This window comes from Centrocercus urophasianus, unplaced genomic scaffold (genome assembly GCF_019232065.1).
Source record: "Centrocercus urophasianus isolate 14NV4802_14NV808 unplaced genomic scaffold, USGS_Curo_1.0 seq_58, whole genome shotgun sequence".
NCBI classification, from domain to species: Eukaryota; Metazoa; Chordata; class Aves; order Galliformes; family Phasianidae; genus Centrocercus; species Centrocercus urophasianus.
In genome coordinates, this window is record NW_024885177.1 from 750,605 (window position 1) to 769,558 (window position 18,954).

Genomic DNA, 18,954 nt, shown 5'->3' on the forward strand with positions numbered 1-18,954 from the left:
TCATTGGCCGGTGGCTCGGCTGCGATTGGTCTCCGTTCCCGTCGCTTAGGGACCGCTGCCTTCCGGGTTCGGCGGCAGGAGGAGTGGGGCGCCGCCGGCGCAGCATGAGGCGGGTCACGCTGTTCGTTAACGGCAGTCCCCGGAACGGGAAGGTGAGGGGCGGGGGTTGCGGGCTGCGGGTGGGCTTCGGGAAGCTGCGTGTGGATTTCTGAGGTGTTCTGCTTTCCTCTGCTCGGTTTGGGACTGGAGGGCTGGCCGCTGCGGCCGCGACTGGGGCGCTGGAGGCTGGGGTTGGGGCCGGGCCGGGGCTCAGGCCGTGTGCGGGACCGCGAGGGAGAGCCCCGAGCTTCTGGCTGCGGCTCTCTGCAGCTCAGCTCCTCTTCAGTGGTGCTGTGCTAATGGAGCCGTGCCCTGAGCAGGTCAGGGATGTGCTGCGGCCTTCCCGTGCTGTGCTTTCTGTTGGACAGCTGGTAAATAATCCTCCTTCCGCTCTGCTCAGAGCTGTGGGGCGGCGTCTGTAGTGAAAGCAATGGGTTTTAAGGCCCAACATTTTTCTGGGATGGCAGCAGCCCCAGTTTGGCTCCCTTCTCCTTGCAGGTGGTGGCTGTGTATGGCACGCTGTCGGATTTGCTGTCTGTGGCGAGCAATAAGCTGGGAATCAAAGCAACCAGTGTTTACAATGGGAAAGGTGGTCTCATCGATGATATTGCTTTGATTAGGTAAGATTGATCCCATAAATGCTGAATCATGGATGGGAGATGGGCATGTCTAGCTTGAGAAGACTCCAAGGAGACCTCATGGTGGCCTTTCAGTACTGGAAGGGAGTTTACAAGCAAGAGGGGGACTGACCTCTTACATGCTGTAATAGAACAGAGGGGAACAGCGTTAAACTGAAAGATGAGATCTAGGTTGAGTGTTAGAAGAAGCTGCTTACTCAGAGGGTGGTGATGCTCTGGCAGTGCTGCCCACAGAAGCTGTGGATGCCCCATCCCTGCAGTTGTTGGGAGGACAGGGAGGGGCCTGGACAGCCTGATCTGGGGCAGAGGGATTGGAGCTCCATGGTCTTTAAAGTCCCTTCCTAAGCTGTTCTGTGAATAACAACTGCTTTTCATAAAACCAGATCTTTTCCAGCCTGTATACTCAATGGAATACTCACCCCAAGAAAAAATAATGCTGCCTACAGAACATCATATTTTGATGAATCTGAATTTGATGCAAGCTGCATTGTGTGCTTTTTAATGTCCCTCAGAGTGGATTCACAAATGCCAGGAAGTCCCAATAGTCTGTTCAGCTCTCGGATGAGACTTTCTGAAAAGGAGACAAACTGGCATGGCTTTGGCTTCGTGTAACACTAACCCCTCAGAGTGGGAAGAAAAGGAACTATCTCATAAAACTAAAGCTGCTGAATATCAGAATTGTTCCCTACCTGGCTGATACGGGTCTCTATCAGTAGCATCTCTAGTGCAGCTGGTAGAATTGCAGTCATCTGCAACCTGCAAAGTTAAGAGAGGGATCGGGTTCTTAATTTTAACTAATGGTATCCGATTGTCATGTACCTGAAACTAATCAGGAGGGGATCCCAATGTCGCTTCGATGAACAAAAAGCTGTTTAATCTTTTTTTTGTTTCTCTTCCCCCTGCCCTGTCCCCTTCCAGAGATGATGATGTTCTGTTTGTCTGTGAAGGGGAACCGTTCATTGGTAAGCCTCTAATTCTTCAGCCTTCTGTTTACATAGGCAGATAGTGACAGGATAGGGGAAAGGGATTTAAACTAAAAGAGGGAAAAATTAGTTTAGATGTTAGGAGGAAATTCTCTACTCAGAGGGCAGTGAGGCCCTGGCAGTGCTGCCCAGGGGAGCTGTGGGTGCCTCATTCCTGGAGGTGCCCCAAGTGAGGCTGGATGGAACCCTGGATACCCTGATCTGATGATGGCAGTGGCAGGAGATGGGTGGGCTTTGAGGTCCCTCCAACCCAAGCCACTCTATGATTCTATGCTTTCCTTTAGTGTAAGTTTAAACTTTAATTTTCTAGTGTTTTCAGAAACCTAGTTACCATATGGAGGATTTGGAAATGTTCACAGTTCTCACATCTGCGTTCTTATCACCTGTGTAGATCCTCAGACCGATGCAAGACCTCATGAAGAGCTAACAGGGGCACACACAGACTGGTTAACACTTAATGTTGGAGGTCGATACTTCACCACCACACGGTAAAAATGGGGCTAGTTGAGCTGAAATTAACTTCAGTAAGGTTGCTGTAGTAGTTGGTGTGTGTTCAGGTAGTGAGACTTTGGATGCTCTTGAGGAAGAACAAGAGAAGTCATTTGCTATGGAGTAGGAGACCTTCTGCAGCTTATAATAGGCATTTGTTGCCACCGTTCTGAAATGAATGCTTAAACAGTTCACATGTGCTAAGAGTGGTGAAAAGCCTGAACAGGCCTGCATTTATTCCTGGAACATTTCAGCTAACGAAGTGCTTTGTATTTAAAATACCTTTGATACGCCTTAGATCAGAAGTGTGTTTTGTTTTCTCTTCTGAAATTAAATCAGTACAGAGTTGGAATGCATATCACACAGCACTGATTACCTTCTAGGTGCCAAGGAAATGCATTCCCTCCAGCAAATGGGTCTTGTAGCAAAACTTTCCATTTGAAAAATAAAATTGCACTGCCTTTATTTTCTAGGAGTACTTTGGTTAATAAAGAACCTGACAGTATGTTGGCCCACATGTTTAAAGATAAAGGTTAGTATCTCGAAGTAAAACTCGCCCTTCAAGCTAACGAGTAGCCAAACAGGTAAAAGGCACTATTAAGTTAACGGTTATTGCTGTGTTAAAGTATTAAAAGTATGTTAAAGCATCAAAGCACAACATACGATCGTCTCATGAATTGAAAATAGAACTCCCACCCAGAGTTGATACTTCAGACTCTTTTTTTTTCTAGTTTAGACTTTCCTGACTGTTGTGTTTCACTCGGTTTTGTGAACACCAAATGAGATGTGTTCACCAGTCTTAATGCTGCTTTTGCTCTCGCAGTGGTTCTTAGGCACATTGTGAAATGTGTTTTAGCTATTTATAGCAGGAAGGGGTTGGATGCAAGGGGGGTTTTCCCCTCCACTCCTGTTTTCCTTCCTTCTCTCTAAGAAATGCCCTTTCATGTGGGAGGCTTCAATCCTGTAACCCCTTGGTGGTAACAATCTGAAACTTGAAGCAAACGCTTTCAGATTTAATTATGTGTATTTTGTGGCAACAGATGCTTGGGGAAATAAGCAAGATCACAGAGGAGCATTCCTAATTGACCGCAGCCCAGAGTATTTTGAGCCTATTTTGAACTACTTGCGTCACGGGCAGCTCATTGTAAACGATGGCATCAATCTGCTCGGTAGGTGTTACCTGTACGACACCTCCTACATTAATATTCTTTAAAGGTCTAACTTTGTCCTGAGGTAAATGTGATAAAATCACTGGGGTTTGTGTCTGCTTATCTAAATGTTTGGTGTTTTACTGTGGAGAATTTATTCTCAAACGGTGCCCTGGATTTGGTATCTTAATACCTGTATTTGAGATTCATTTTTTCTCCTTGACTGGAAGCTCGCTTTTCCTCTGTCCCATTGCAGTGTAATATGATGTGCATGGCTGACAGTTCTATTAGCTCATGCATTTGTTAGGCATTTCCTAAGGTTCAGCAGATGCTCTGTTCATCTGTTGGTTACTGTAGCTAAAAGAGAGTTATGACAAACAGGGGAAGTCAGTTGAATTGGCAGTCTTCTGATAGCAAGGTTGGATTAACCTGAAGCTTATGTTCTTGGCGTGGCTGTGCATTGCCTTTTCCAACAAGGGAAGAGTGGTATCTCATTTAAAGGCTCTGTGTAAATAACAAATAACTGCTTTGTTTTGTTAGGTGTTTTGGAAGAAGCCAGGTTTTTTGGTATCGATTCATTAATTGAACATCTAGAAATAGCTATTAAGGTAACTTGCTTGCTTTTATACATGGATGTGCATGTCCTGCTCTTCCAGGCAATACATAATTTAGTCCTATCCGTATTAGCTTCTAAACAACTCTCTCAACAGAACTCACAGCCAGCAGAGGACCACTCTCCTATATCTCGAAAAGAGTTTGTGCGATTCCTGCTGGCAACCCCAACCAAGTCTGAGCTGCGATGCCAGGTGTGGAAATGCAAAGTTTGCCTCGATCTGTTGTGTTGGTGTCAGGTGCTGGGATGCCCTGCAGCATCATGTGATGATGTGAAATTCAAGCGTGTGCTTCCCCACCCCTGCCTTCCTCTTTTTAACTGAGCTTTGATTCCAAGAAGCAGAGTAACTTTAGTATGAAATTTGAGTGCAGTGTTTGGGCTGCTTTACTTCAGATCAGTTTGTTGAGCTGTTCTATTTAAATGTAGGATGCACTCTAATAACTAAAGTCAGTGCTTTACAGCTTCGCATTAGCTTTAATCTTATGTAATAGCATAGGTGCTCTTGTTGTGCATGCACGTATCTTTGCATGTAAGAAATGATGCTCTGAACTGTTCTGTATTCAGAGCTGCGCCTTACCTTCTGTAACTTTTGGGTTGGTTTTGGTTTTAGGGTCTCAATTTCAGCGGAGCAGATCTTTCACGACTAGATCTTCGGTACATCAACTTCAAGATGGCTAACCTGAGCCGCTGCAACCTCGCACATGCCAACTTATGTTGTGCAAATCTTGAAAGAGCTGACCTCTCTGGTTCGGTGCTCGATGTAAGAATTGTGCTGTGGAAGGTTTGGGCTGTCCTGTTATCTTAAGAGGAATTAGGATAAGTTGGGGAGAGGGGAGGAGAAGGAGGGTGTGGAACAGCAGGTAATTCCAACCTGTTGTCCCAATGAAGTAACGCCAAGTTCTTACACTGCCTTGAAACAGTAAGGCTGTTGTGCTTTAGTAGATTCACTTCCTAAACATAAATGAAGGCTACAGTCTGACTACTTCTGGCGTTGTTCAGTTCTGCACTTGCATGAATTTCACTGATGCATTTATCTCTATCAGTGTGCAAACCTCCAGGGGGTGAAGATGTTGTGTTCCAATGCAGAAGGAGCATCTCTAAAAGGGTGCAATTTTGAAGACCCATCAGGCATTAAAGCTAATTTGGAAGGTAAGAGGTTTTTGTGTGTTAAGTATTTCTTGGAAACTGAGTTGCATGTGTTTTAAGATCCATATGTTACGTACAAGATTGAGCTGTGGTTTGCACAATTCATCTTGACATTAGAAGAGCTATATATGTACATAAGACTGAGTGCAACTGCAGAATCATTACATGTAGATACCAATTTACATGGCACTGAAAAACCATTTCTCTGGAATCCCGTGTTTCTAACTGTTCTTCCTTTGTAAAAGTACTTTTGTGTTCCAGGTGCTAACCTGAAAGGTGTTGACATGGAAGGCAGTCAAATGACAGGAATTAATCTCAGAGTTGCAACACTGAAAAATGCCAAACTAAAGAACTGTAATCTTAGAGGAGCAACTTTAGCAGGAACTGATTTGGAAGTGAGTTACAATTCCTCTTATAAGCTAAATGGTCAACTGATAGAATTCTGGGGATTGCTGGCATTCGGCAAAACCAAATCCAGTTGTTACTGTGAAAAGCAGTCACTGCCTTACTGTAGTTTTAGTTGTATCTTGTGACAAAGTAAGGACATTGAAGTTACAGAAGCATAAGTGGCTTCTGCATAAATGCATTAAAAGTTTTGAACCCCGAGTTCTGTGTGCATTCAACTAATACTCGATCTCTTTTACCCTTTAGAACTGTGATCTTTCAGGTTGTGATCTACAAGAAGCTAATTTGAGGGGATCTAACGTGAAAGGAGCTATTTTTGAAGAGATGCTGACACCTTTGCACATGTCTCAGAGCGTCAGATAAGGAAGAGAACATGCTAAAGACAAAGGAGTCAAAACATGGTGACTTTCTTCATGTCCTCCCCTCATTAAGTTAGAAGCATTGGTTATTAGACAACTTATATTTGCAGTAGTGCCTAAGTAAACTATTTTGATTGCTTTTTGGGGAGGGAGCTTTAACTGAAAAGGTAGAAATAGATAAATGCTGTTTCTACCTCTGAAAACAGAGTGAGGAAGTGGACTGGTTCTAGGATCAGCATGCGTGGCTTTTTGTTGACAAACATTGCCTCACTTTGGAATTCATTTTAATTTATAAAGCACAATATATGCAATTCTATTTATTAAATCTGTAGCTGCAATATGAATAGAAGATGTTTTTCATGTATAGTAGCATCAAAGTTCAGGTTTACAGTTAGACTAACTGTAAATACACTAGTCTCTTCATTCATGCACAGTACATTAAGTGGAATGTGGTTTAGGTAATGTCCACACGATGTTTTCAGGTACTACGTTGAAAACAGTAGTTAACTGTCATCATAGGTAATATATTGCCTTGTAGTAGTTAGGATTCAGGTATAGAACAGCTTTATTATCTTCTAAATGTGCTGTGGAAGCTGCTTCCACTGAAGGGATCTGCATACACAGCAGATCTGGTTATAACAAAACCATCCTTGTTTAAAACTGGGATTGCATTTTTAATCTTTTCCAAATTAGTACACGATTGCACTATCAACTACAGCTGCTAAGGAAACACTCTCTTGCTTTCAAATGTCCTGTCCATTCCCAACCTGGAGTACCTGTACATTTTCTTTGTTCTTGGTGGGGGATTAAATGGACATAGGAGAATCCAATCCACTGTCACCAGAGATGAGCGCTGCAGCCATAGCACCCACTCCTTTCTCCCCTGCCATGCCTCCAGTATATGAGTAAATGGCACTTGTTTCCCTTCCATGTACTATGCAAATACTGTTGTCCACTGCATCCTTGACCACATGGGCAAAATCCTTTCCCCAGCCAGATGTCAGTATACCACTTTGGGCCTGCTTAAAAGTGGCTGTGAAAGCCTCTTTGGATGGGTGGAGTGCCCTTTCCACAGCTGCTTTACATGTGAGTCAAATATGGAATTATGTGACTTCTGGAGTGCAGAAAGTCTCACAGCACTTCTTTAGGTGGTGATGCACTTCATCTCATAAGCTGTTTCCACTGCAGTATCAAGCTGAGTTCTCATCTAATGTTTATTTTGTACACAATCAAAAAGCACATAACCTATACCAAAAAAGGTGCATCAAGAACTCTTACCTCAGACGCTTCTTTAAAGTACCCCAAAGTTGAAACTAACATTGAATCTATGAAAATAGAACTGTTACTGAAGTCCAGAACAGATGTATCCTAACACAGATCACGATCTGTTAGCAGTGGTTTGAGTCCCAGTTACTTTGGTGCGTTGTCTCTTACATGCAGTGCAGAATTTCCCATCCTCTGATGTTGTATTTGTTGTCTCAGTGGTTGCTATGAAAATGCTGCTTTGCCATCAGTCTAGAAAGATTAGTTTAGGAACAGTTTATGATGTGTTTGGGGAAGTGTGGGATTCTTATCAAGTTGAGTTTGATGATACTCGGGCATATCACGTGAACTTCCAGGACTCAAAATCCTACAGCCCTGTGGTTCCGAATTGGGATTTCTTTTCTGGATTCCCTGGCCTCTTTAATTTGGCTCTAGGATAACACCCCATCCTTGGTCAAAAACATCCATAGGGAAATGCTTTGTGATTTTTGGAGTCCTGTCTCCCACCTCATCACTTTCACTGATTGATGTGTTGCAGAAAGAAGAAGATTCCTAGGGCTAGAGAAACAAATGAATTATTTTTCTTTATCATATTTTGTAGCTAGAAGTAAAATATTGTATGGGAAAATATATTTTCATAATCACTGTGTATAAAATATATTTGAACTTTCACTGAAGTACTATGTTTTAAATAATCACTGCATGGGGCATCATTCATTTGCAGATGAATTTAAGGTACCTCTTTTGCTATGACAGAGCTGTACGAACAGCCTCAAGTGGCGTATTCAGAACATGCAGGTTCCAGCCTAATTCAAATTGCATTAATAAAAATGGGAAATACACAGGTGTCTTTGTCTTACTTAATTTTACTTAGAAGGACAAGAAGTTAGAAAAGACGGAGAGCTGACGTGCAAAACCCAGCTCTACTCTTTGATTTCTTCTGACTGAAGCTCTCCCAGACCTTGGATCAGCCTTCCACATGGGCTCCACCTCTGCCACAATCGGAGTCCTTTGTTGGTTTCCTTTACGTGGGGCTGTGGAAATATTTGTGGGCAACCAGAACCAGCTGTAGTCTTCTCCCCAACCTCCCACCTCCTTTATGTAACTTGGGCCCAGAGTTGAACATGAGACGGGAACAGTTTGCTCACCGCTGCGCTTCCTTCTGATGTGCTGCAGGAGCAGCTCTAAGGAGCCCCACTGAGGAGCACAGCTGCTGGCAGCCAGCGAGGGCAGGTTGGCAGACTTGGCTTCAGATGGTGGGTGAATAAGAGGTGCAATTACCTGGCTAAGCAGGCCCATTCCCTTCTTTAAATGCCATCTTTCAGGATGAGCAAAATCTTCCATTTCCTTTGTAATGTTAATTTCTGCTAGGAAGAGCAGGGAAGGAAGCAGTCATAAAACAGAAAATCTCCCTTCTCAAGTGATCTGCCTACGCTAAGGTAACCTTTCTCCCACTGAAACCAACTATTTTCACAGCTTGATCAGTTTATCAGCTGAACTGCTGCTGGCTCCTCTTGCTGTGAGTAGGAGCATTACAGCAGGAAGAATTGCTCTTTGCTGCAGTCACTAAATCCTCCTTCAACTATTTACTTATTAAATTACATTTAATCCATTAATTTCAAAGAGGTCACAGGGGCAGGAAGAGAGGATGTTTAAACACCACTAAACATGATACACCCAATTGCACATAAACCAGTGCAGAGCAAATCGGAACAGTGGCCAGGTGGATAAAAAAAAACAGGTTTCTGCCATCAAAATTATTGAATTTGACTTCTGAATGCAGATGGCCACCACGACCTCTTCAAAAGCTGCAGTGCATGAAGTCTCAACAAAAAGCTCCATAAGCGTTAATGCCTAACTTCACACACCCATGTATGTGTGCATCTGTATATACACATACATCCATATGAACAGGATTCTCCATTACATGTATACAGAGGGTCCTATTCAAGCGAGAGAGCCCCTTCCTCAGCACTCACAACCTCATCATCGGGTCTATTTGATCCATTTAGTACTGCTTTGCATTTGGTAGAGCACAGAACACGAAGGCATTTTTATTTAAGCATTAAGGACTTGCAGAAGAGCATGCAAAATGCCACGTGCTGGTGCAACCTCTTGTTTATGCACTGAAGGTCTGTTTCCTTCTGATATAGACAGAATAAACTGAATTCCTCATCCATTTCAACTCCTGTAAGGAACTCTTCAGAAAATCAAACCCACAGAAGAGCTTTTGCTTATTGCTAAAAAACCAGAAGCCACTGAAAGACCGTCTATTTATTTTCCATGGGGCAACAGCAGCCAGCTAGGTTTGAACATCAGGTTTACAGCCTCTTAAAAGGAAAGCTGTAACTTTCATGGCTCTAAGAGAAAACAGCTGTAGGTAACAGCTACACCCAGCTGCTCCAATTATGTGCTTTACTTCTTTAGTACACGACAGCAACTTTAAGAACAAAATTGCAGTCCGTAGGATAGAATGAGGCAGCGTTACCTGCTGTGAAGGGTTTGGTGGTGGGGTGGCTGGATATAAAGGGAGACAAGAAGCCAACTCACGGGACATTTTCCAGCAGGGAAGCGTTGGAGCAGTTCTGCAGCTTCTCTCTGCAAGCAGGTAATGTACTTGAACAGCCATGTCCATTTCAACTTTTCAGTCCTTACAGATGCTTGCACTGGAAGGAACTTGCATTAGAAGGCACTGCAAAGAGCACTTCTTAGAACAGAAACTGCCTACACCAAACCCGTCTGTCAAATATCAACATGGATTTTCACTGAACCTTCGAGGTCCAGGGGTTCCTAAAGCTCTGAAAGGGTGCTCAAAAATCCCAATTTAGATCTCTATCCAAATGTCTCAGATGTCAAATCTCTTTGTGATGAGTTGATCCATGCTCTGAGGGGCTCAGAACCCAGCTGTGACCCACGCGTAGGCACAGTGCCACTGGGGTGATTCTGTAAGATAAAAATTGAGCTGTGATGACGCAGGATCATAAATACGCTTTGTTCTCTCATCGCAGAATGGAGAAGTCCAGGAAGATCTTGGCTGGTGTCCTCCTGTTTACCATGTCTGTGGCAATCTGCTTGGCTCAACACTGGTCTTATGGCCTGCAACCAGGAGGAAAAAGGAATGCTGAAAATCTGGTGGAATCATTTCGAGAGGTAAGTTCAGGACTGTAAAACAGCTCTTGCTTTTGCTCCGATCCCTTATCTGTACTAGATGCAAGCAAAAAGCCTCGTGGCACTACCAGAGGTGACAGACTATACAGGAGTCTCTCTCTCAGCACACTGGTGTGCATTATACAACACACGTGTAGACTTTGTGTCAAGTAGGAACTGGAGAGCAGACCGTGCTGTGGTGGTACAGCGACAGAGAGCCCTGCGCACACAGCAGTGCTTCTGTGACAGACGGAAAGCTTCGTCAGTTTGCTCTAAAGGAGGGATGGAAGCCTGATTCCAGGTCAAACCTGACTTCACCACCCCTTGTTTGAGCTGCCCTTCTGATCATCTGCTTTGTGACAACATCCATCCATCTCCATGAGAATGTGGCACTGGCAGCTGGTGCGGGATTCGATGGCAAGTGCTTCACTGAAGGACTCAAACCACAGAGCAGATGGGAAAGGTTCTGTCCACCAATGGCTTTTCTGATGCTTTCTAATATTTCACATGTACTCCCTTGTAACCACAATTCCAACATTCTACAGCTGTTATAGCAAGTGTAACATGTAGGAAAGAGGTAAATGCAACTGTGCAGTAGAAACTTTGCCTTTAACCTGGGGAGATTTGCCTTCGGAGAAAAATCTGTTTTCATGAAGGCTGTGTTTATTCCCCATTCAGATTGCAAATGAAATGGAAAATCTTGGGGAAGCACAGAAGGCTGAATGCCCTGGATCATACCAGCATCCCAGGCTGAGCAATCTGAAGGAGACTGTGGTAAGTAGCGTGGTTTTCTCTAACTGCTGTGGGAAAATCTCAGACCAGTCCAGGCTGGCAAAGCACGGGGTGGAGGGGTGCGAGTGGTGGGGTAGAAGAGGCAGGAAAGCTTAGTTCACATGTGGCAACCCCAGTTTTGCATCGCTCTCAGTATGTCCAAGTTATGGCGCTAGAATATGACCACATTAATCCTGATGCTCCTGCTGTAACTATGTCATTACTTACTGAATTAAAACCAAAATAAAGTCAAGCACGTACTTCCTTCATACAAATGTAGGCAGCATTCGCAGATGCTTAACTTCAAAGGCACGCTTTGCCAGCTGAAGGATTGAGCCATATGGAAGTGCTGCTCCCAAGGTCCCCGGACTGGGAAATGTATTTTCCATTAGATGCTCTAATGCAGTGACAGCAGAGACTTCACATACACATGATCTGCCACACAAACAACACTCTCAAGCAGAAGAGTGCTCTTCAAACAATACAGCAGCACCTTGACCTGCCCAGATGGTCCTCACTTTCTGGGAAATATCTCTGAGTTGTCCTAAAGTTGCAACTCTCCCTCTACAATTAATATTTGAAGCCCAAACAAAAAAATTTCAGTTACATAACTCTCGCCTCTGAATACACGCTCAAGCACACGCCTGGCATACCTTGTTCCTGTGGTATAGACTGAAATGTGTGGCTTTCTTCTAGCTGCTTAATGATGCTGAAAACAAATTAGAGCTTTTCCAGATGTAGGTTTTCCAATGTTAACACACTGCTGAAGTTGACACGGGAGCATTATGCAATGAGAGGGAAGGTGTCAGGAAACGAACCAGCCCATGGAAACAGCTTTGCAGGTTGCCTTCATCACTTCCTGGAGCTGCCAGTAGTGAGGACAGAAATACAATGAGCTGAGATACAAAAGGGAAAGAATAATATACCGAGAACTTCCACCCAAAACACCTTGGGCTCTCAGTTCCAAGGGAACAACATAAATAGATGCACAAATAGGAGACCAGGTCGAGCAGGATGTGACACAGGAGTTCTGTTTCCATTCAAAAAGAACTAATGTATACAGAGATGGGAACGGGACAACTGTCCCACCCTGTAACACTTCTGCAAGCACCGCTTTCTTCCCCTTGGTATCTTGGCCAGCTGCTTAAGTTGACGGAGACATTTTGCATAGTGATGCTTTGTGTAAATTCATGCCAAAATGGAGTGTTCTGCAGCTGCTGGGCTGCCCTCTAAGAGCTGCTGTGGCGATGGGCCCCTTAACAGATGTAAAGCTGGTCACACACTTTGGGATGAAAAGGGCTATTCTAAGTGTCAGTTACATTATACTGCATGATCAGATCCATGGGCAGGTGGCAGAGAGATCACGTCGGGTCAGATTTATGTCATTCTAATCCTCCTTCCAATGGAGACCTCAGTAGGAATATGTTAGCATCTGAGCAGGCTTTAAAATTCCATCATCAAAGTTCTTTCTTCTCTTTTAAAATAATATATGGTGTGTGCTTACAGGCAAGCCTGATCGAAGGAGAAGCCAGAAGAAAGAAGATTTAAATCCACAAAGGCAACAACAGTCCCAGAATAAAATTTCAAAGCAATGTTGAAAACAGTTCCTCCTGCCTCTGCTTTGATTGCAATACGTGAATAAATACTGTGAAATCAGTGGGGAATAGTGGAGGATACCAATGTCCAGCTGATTTGCTTGTAGGTAAAAGAAAACACGTTGCAGTCCAGTGGAGGGGAATCAGCTCTGTGGGGTCAGCTTTGCATTCCATAATGACAGCTTTTGTTTCACTCCCACACACAACATCTGGGCATGGCCTGATCTCAACAGTAGTACAACTTCATTACGAATTACAAATAATTTTACTGCTGGAATGGAATTCTGCTCACACATCAGTAGACCACACATGAAGGACTTTTGTATGCTTCATTTTTTTTTTTACTGGTTCACACATAAAAACTACATTTATATTAAAAAGGTATTTACAAACTTTACAATAGTTAATGCATTGAAAAAAATAATTATACACCTTGCTTTACAGTGAATCCTATGCCATTTACCCAGAGAGATGCAGCCTCCTTTCCCCACGTTTAGTTCCTACCCTTCCTTCAGAGCCAGTTTAAAAGCCATACTTTCTGCTGCTTCAACTGCAGGGGATGAAAAGAGGAAAAAAAGATTTGCAGTCTGTAGAGGTGGCTGTTTCCTAACTAAACCATCACACGCAGCATCTCTAAATGTTAACAAGGACGTGTCACACAACACCCATGTTCTCCTGAACTCAAAACAAACACATCCTGTGGTTCCTCATGTCATTAAAATCTTTACAATACCAACAGGGAACGACTACATCCATTGACACCATGGATGCTAGGGTCGTACCACGCCAGGAACCTCACTCAGCTCCAACTGGGATATCCATCCTCACATCAAAACCAGTTAAATACACTCTGCAATGCACTGTGAAGATTAATGAGAACATGAACAGGAGCAGAATCGGGTGAACCTCACGTGCTTCTGAACAGCCCACCTCCTACTGCGCAAGAAATGAAATCACATCCATGTGTGGTTTGATTTTCCTGACTGAGTCCCAGGAAAAGCTCATGCCATTCCACTGGATAATGTACTCTGCAATGGTAAACATAAGATAGAGAAGTTTTTAATTAAAAGAAACAAAAAAAACATAATGGTAGCCAGTAGTAGTCAGGAATGTTTTTACATTTGAGAAAAAGGTTACAGTTAAGTTACAGACATTTCAAAACTTCTTATTTCCATTTACAATTATAAAAATAAATAAGGAGAGGAAATCCGAGCCATTATCACTGCAAGTTCAACCTGCTGCTCGTGGGCTGCACAGCGTGGTGGGGGCTGGATACAGGTTCTCAACAACTGCTACATGCACACGATGGCATTTCTGCTGCTGCAGATCACAGAGCTGCTCTCAGTGGAATCGGTGTCCTTTCCTAATCCAATAATCCACTGAAATGGAAAGCTGTCTGTTTCTCTCTTCCCTGATGCGGATTAGAGCCTGTAACATTTTTGAAGGAATTTGTCACAGCGTGACGAGTTTTAATTACAAGCTCCAGAAAGCAAGTGTTGAGCATATTTCTCCAAAGGGAAAAAAAAAGATCCTCTCTGTGACTTGAAATTCCCCACTAGCTGTGGACAGCATGGATTTGAGATGGGATTCAGATCTTGTCTCCTCCGCAGGCTGCACATGGAACTCGATCTTATCCCAAGCAAGGAGCTGGGCACAAATGCCACCGTTTGCTTTCACTTCTGCTGCGTGGAGATCGCCATTACGGATCAGTCTTGGACTCCCATTTTCAGTCCTATGCTTTCAATGACATTGAGTGATGTGAAACACTGATTCTCATCTTGAAAATGAGTTAGTGAGATCTTAAACAGTCTCTGAAGGTTAAATATCAGAACTTGTAGCAAAGAGCAGAACATTTTCGTTAAAAAAAGTTTTAAAATCAGAGGTCTGGTAGAATTTTGCACTAAATTCTCCTTAATTAAAACCAGCCAGGCCCTGTGCTTACACCTTTAAATGCCCAATTGCTTTTAAAAACCCAACACAGAGGACAAAGCTGTTTTCCAAAACTGGCCCAAACAAAGGCTCACGTCACTCGGCCACAGCACAGAAATCCCATCTGTAGCTCTATGGAGGCTCTGCTGACTTGTATCAGGTAAGAACAGAACTCTTCACAATCAGTAATACTGACTGGCAGGCAGAACCAAACATCCTCAAGTTCAGAAGCATTGCATAAAGGGACATTGAGGAACTATTCCCAAGGTCAGGCTTCCCCCAGGCCTTTCTGCATGGACCAGCTTCCTGCTGCAGGAAAAATACCCACTGGCTGCACAAGGTACATCTCCAAGTTCAAGTTAATAAAACAGATCAGAAAAGCAGGCAATTATGACTCAAATGCCATTTAGAATCGAATCGACCAAACCAGATCACTGTGCTGTCAGCCCATGAGAAGCCACTAGCTGAGCTTCCTGCTGCCTTACTAAAGGAGTTAAAAGCAAACCTCCTTTAGAAAGGAAAAGCACCTCAGAATGAGGGAACAGGCAGATACAAAGGCAAGGCACTGAATTACAAAAGGTGGTGTTAAGGTATAGGTTTCTATCACTCACACCTCACCCTACCTGAAGACAAAAGTTCTTGTTCAAGGGAAGAGCTTCAGAGGATCCTTCAGTTTGTGCAACAGCAGCAGAAGGGAGATACTGCTTACAAGAGGGAGAAGTGGACAAAAATGAAGGATGAGAAAACCCTGTGGTGTTCCAGTCAGGCAGCATCTGTGGTCAGGAATGTAACACAGAGCTGACAAGTCCTACACACACAGCAGAGGCACTGAAACATGCTCAGGTTGTCCAGAAAGGTTTCAAAGATTTCCCCTGAGAAGGCAACAGCCCAGAAGACAATTGCATGTGGGCTGCTGTGAGCACAACTGTGACTGCAGTGCAACTTCCCCGATGTCTCCATCCTGCTGTGATGGGAATCTGATCTGACCCTTTAATGAGTGCAATCTGTTTGCAGAGCCATACACACTGTAAAATAAATGCAGCTCCTGCAGGTTTCCTTAACTGGAGTCACACAGAAGACAAAGGAACACATAAGAACAAGCGAAAGGGCAACTTTGGTCCTCATAGCCAGAATAGGGTTTCTTTCTTTTTATCTGAAAAAGAGTTTAAACCTAATTAAAGCCTATCTCAAACAACTTGAGTTTTTCAGTAAGGCAATAAACTCACATTAGTCACGTGAGCAGAAGACTGGTGCAGTGGGCTGTAAGAAGAGAAACAAGCCACAGCAAAACAAAACAAAAAAATGGTATCTTGTGAGCAACATCCCCAGCAGGGATTTAAATGCATCTCCATAAATTATACCCAATAATCAGGAGCTTAATGACAGTGACAGGTAACAAGCAATATTGTTCGCTGGATGAAATAAATGTGGCACCAAGTGGCAGTGACAACTCTGGGGGGGTGTATCAGAAATAATTATGCTGCTTGAAAAGGTAACAGTGATGTTCCTCACAAGCAGTGAGTTCTGAAATGGAGAGTTTAGGAAGGTCCTGCTCCACACAGCAAGAACGGGTTGCTGAAGCTACTGCTGGGATGATCAAGGTAATTCTGTGGTAGAACAGTGCTGAAATGCACGCTGCAAGACAACTTTCAATCAAACTTCCTTCCAGCTTAAGCACTGCACAAAACCCATCTGGGCCACATGGAGTAAAGATATTTGTGCTCCATCTGAGCTGAGGAAAGGCAGGAATTTTTAAAGGTTAAAACCCAAGATCAGGACATTTTTCTTCTTTAGAATAAATAAAATGAAAAGACTTGTTGACATCCTGAGAGAGCAGGAAATAAATAACTAAGAGAGAATAATTAAGCAGATTAATAACATACTTATAAATAACATAATTATCTTGTTCTCCAACGCAAAAAAAGCTACAGAGCTGTAATAATCCAAGCAACAGGAAGCATGGTGGTTGATTGTCAAGTCTTCCACAAATCCCAGGTCCAAGTGGTTCCTTAAAGTCTAGTGGCTGTGAACAAATCAGACCAAGGGAAGCTACAAAACAAAGTGCAAGTATTGCCCTAAATGGGGTGGGGGAGAGGGAGGATGATATTTATTTCTATTTGTGAGGATCTGGTCAGCCAAAGTAAGTGTTACAGTACACACTCCATCCTCCCCAAGTTGCTGGTATCAATACAGTGCTGCTACCAACACAACCTCCATTCATTCTAAGACATTCACAGGAGAAAAGTCACTTTCTACACCCTATTTAAAAAGCATGAAGACGAAGCCTTTGTCCCAGGTGCAAAACAAAGTAGCAACACAACAAAGGAAGGGATATCAGCTGCTCTGTAGTGTTAAAACCAGAACCAACAGTGAAACTATGATTAAGTACTGGCAAACCTAAACTCTCCATTGGGAGTGAGCAACTGCCACCACTTGAGCAGAAACGGGGAAGGCAGAACGTCTGCACTTCATCTTCAATACATATGATGAGTAGCAGAAAAGAGGTTTCTTACCCTGCTCACAATGCTCAGGTCTCTGCCTGCAATCACGAATCTTAAGAGACCACACATCACACACCAACACCTGACGCTGCACGGCTGCGATCCGTCTCACTTCATGCAAATCAGGGCTTGACTACAGCAACAGGAGGAGGGATTTGTGCTTTAGCATAAAGCTGGAATGAACCCATGTGAAAACACTGCAGAACACATCTCATACTGGTGTGGCTTACCTCGGTGAAGCACTGGCTTCAAATCACTACTGTGATAGTTTTACATTAGGAATGAGCCGCTGAAATTGCATCAGCGAAAAAATTCAGGACAGACAAGGCTAATATAAGAATTCCAGTAGGCTGACTTCTTCCCTTCTGTAATTAGTGTCTCATTATTGGAAAAATAAATCAGAGGTTGGGAATATAGTTACACTCAGAGTTCCTTTTGCTATTTTCCAGGGAGAACTTCAGTGGAAGTAAATGGAATGGCAACTGAGATCAATAGTCTTTAGGGTAGAAAACCCCAGCACGTCAGTGAAGAGAAAGCAGCCATCTCTCTCTAGGTACTTGCTGTTAAACAAGCAAGTCTATAATCCTCACTGCAATCCTTGCTCTGATGAGAGGACACTGGATTTTCTGGTTTTTGGGGGTGGAGGGGGAGGTTTGGATTCACGTCTGCTCGGTAGTGGTGGAGCAACCTGAGAAGATAAAATGAAGACACACAGGAAAAACAAACCATTACCAGGCAAGTAAAGACATTCGGCTTGACCAAACAGAAGCAAAGCAAAAACTCCTGTGCTTCTTGATTGTTCTTTCAGGATCATATCTCTGAATTCATCCTTTCAGTTCTTCATGCCATCAATGAGAGGGGCAAAGAAGGACACATCCCCCAGAGGTAACAAAACAGACATGTTTTAGTTGTTAGAGAAATCTTTAGCCGTAAATATGCTTTGCTTGCTTCAGACCCACAGCCTGACCAAGCCAGTTATTTGCCCAGTGTCCCAAGTTTTATCAGTAAAATGGAAATAAACCCATTTCTCGGGGTTTCAGGATTCAACCATCTTTATCTTGCTGGCTTGACCTCCCAGTGAATTGCACCACACACCAAAGGGATGTAAAATGCTTCCAAATCAGAATGGTGCAACTAACTCCATAAACAGAAAGTTCTGCTAAAACAAGCCACAGAATTCCTGCCCAACACATGGGGTTGTGGAATTCTTGCACAAAACCACTCTAAATGGGTCCTTTCAAGTTGTCCCTTTGCACATCCTGGAAACACATGAAAAATGAAGGCCAGGTGAAGAAGAAACTCCCGTGGTTCACCCCTTGCTTAGCTGAAAGCACCAAGATTTCATGATTATTTTAACCAACTGAGGACACGCTCAACTTTACATGAACAGCAAAAGGAGCCAAACGCCTCAGAAAACACTTCTACAATCTCTCTTTACAGCCCTTCAAATCCATCCATTTGGCTATAAGCCAAGGTCAACGTTGTGGCCAAAGCATGTTAGTAATTAGTTTTCTTACAATACTCAAGGGAAGGGGGCTCTTTCATTAATCCTCTTGAACCAGCAACTCCCACAGGGCTGGCACATTTCCGCCATCCACACCACCTACATCAGTTCCAATGCCCCTTCTGAGAAAAAGAGTCTATTTGCAAATGAAGCAGAAAACATCCCACTTATCCCACATTTCAAAACTTGATGCCATTGTCAATGAGAAATAAATGATCAACTGCTGCACTGTCATTCTGTGATGTGGAAGTAACGTATTTGGGAAGTGTCATCACTCTTCAAATTCACTACTTTTGGTGAAAATCCATATCTTATTACTTAGGTACTCCACAATTGTCAGTAGCACTGGGAAAGACATTGCTGT

The 18,954-nt window shown here is 43.4% G+C and overlaps 2 protein-coding genes across 9 annotated transcripts in view; one reads left to right on the forward strand and one right to left on the reverse strand.

The window, feature by feature from the left end:
• Positions 1–61: 61 nt before the first annotated feature.
• Positions 62–7,985, forward strand: KCTD9 (potassium channel tetramerization domain containing 9). 2 transcript variants are annotated; one of them, XM_042836213.1, is made up of 12 exons: positions 62–152; positions 598–719; positions 1,656–1,699; positions 2,112–2,208; positions 2,683–2,741; positions 3,250–3,378; positions 3,898–3,965; positions 4,068–4,163; positions 4,581–4,730; positions 5,014–5,119; positions 5,378–5,511; positions 5,768–7,985. In XM_042836213.1, the coding sequence occupies exons 1-12, from the start codon at positions 105–107 to the stop codon at positions 5,882–5,884; spliced, it is 1,170 nt and encodes a 389-aa protein (XP_042692147.1). In that variant the 5' UTR covers positions 62–104; the 3' UTR covers positions 5,885–7,985. The 2 variants fall into 2 exon arrangements, with proteins under 2 accessions (XP_042692147.1, XP_042692145.1); XM_042836211.1 differs by having other exon boundaries at positions 3,898–4,163.
• A 6-nt stretch (positions 7,986–7,991) lies between these two features.
• DOCK5 (dedicator of cytokinesis 5) overlaps positions 7,992–18,954 on the reverse strand; it is a 74,557-nt gene continuing 63,594 nt past the window's right edge. For 2 of the 7 annotated variants that reach the window (XM_042836209.1, XM_042836210.1), the window contains exon 52: positions 7,992–17,774. In XM_042836209.1, the coding sequence (XP_042692143.1) occupies positions 17,673–17,774 (102 nt within the window). In that variant the 3' untranslated portion in view covers positions 7,992–17,672. The remainder of the gene's footprint in view (positions 17,775–18,954) is intronic. The other 5 variants (XR_006171633.1, XR_006171632.1, XR_006171631.1 and 2 more) reach the window with 5 other exon arrangements.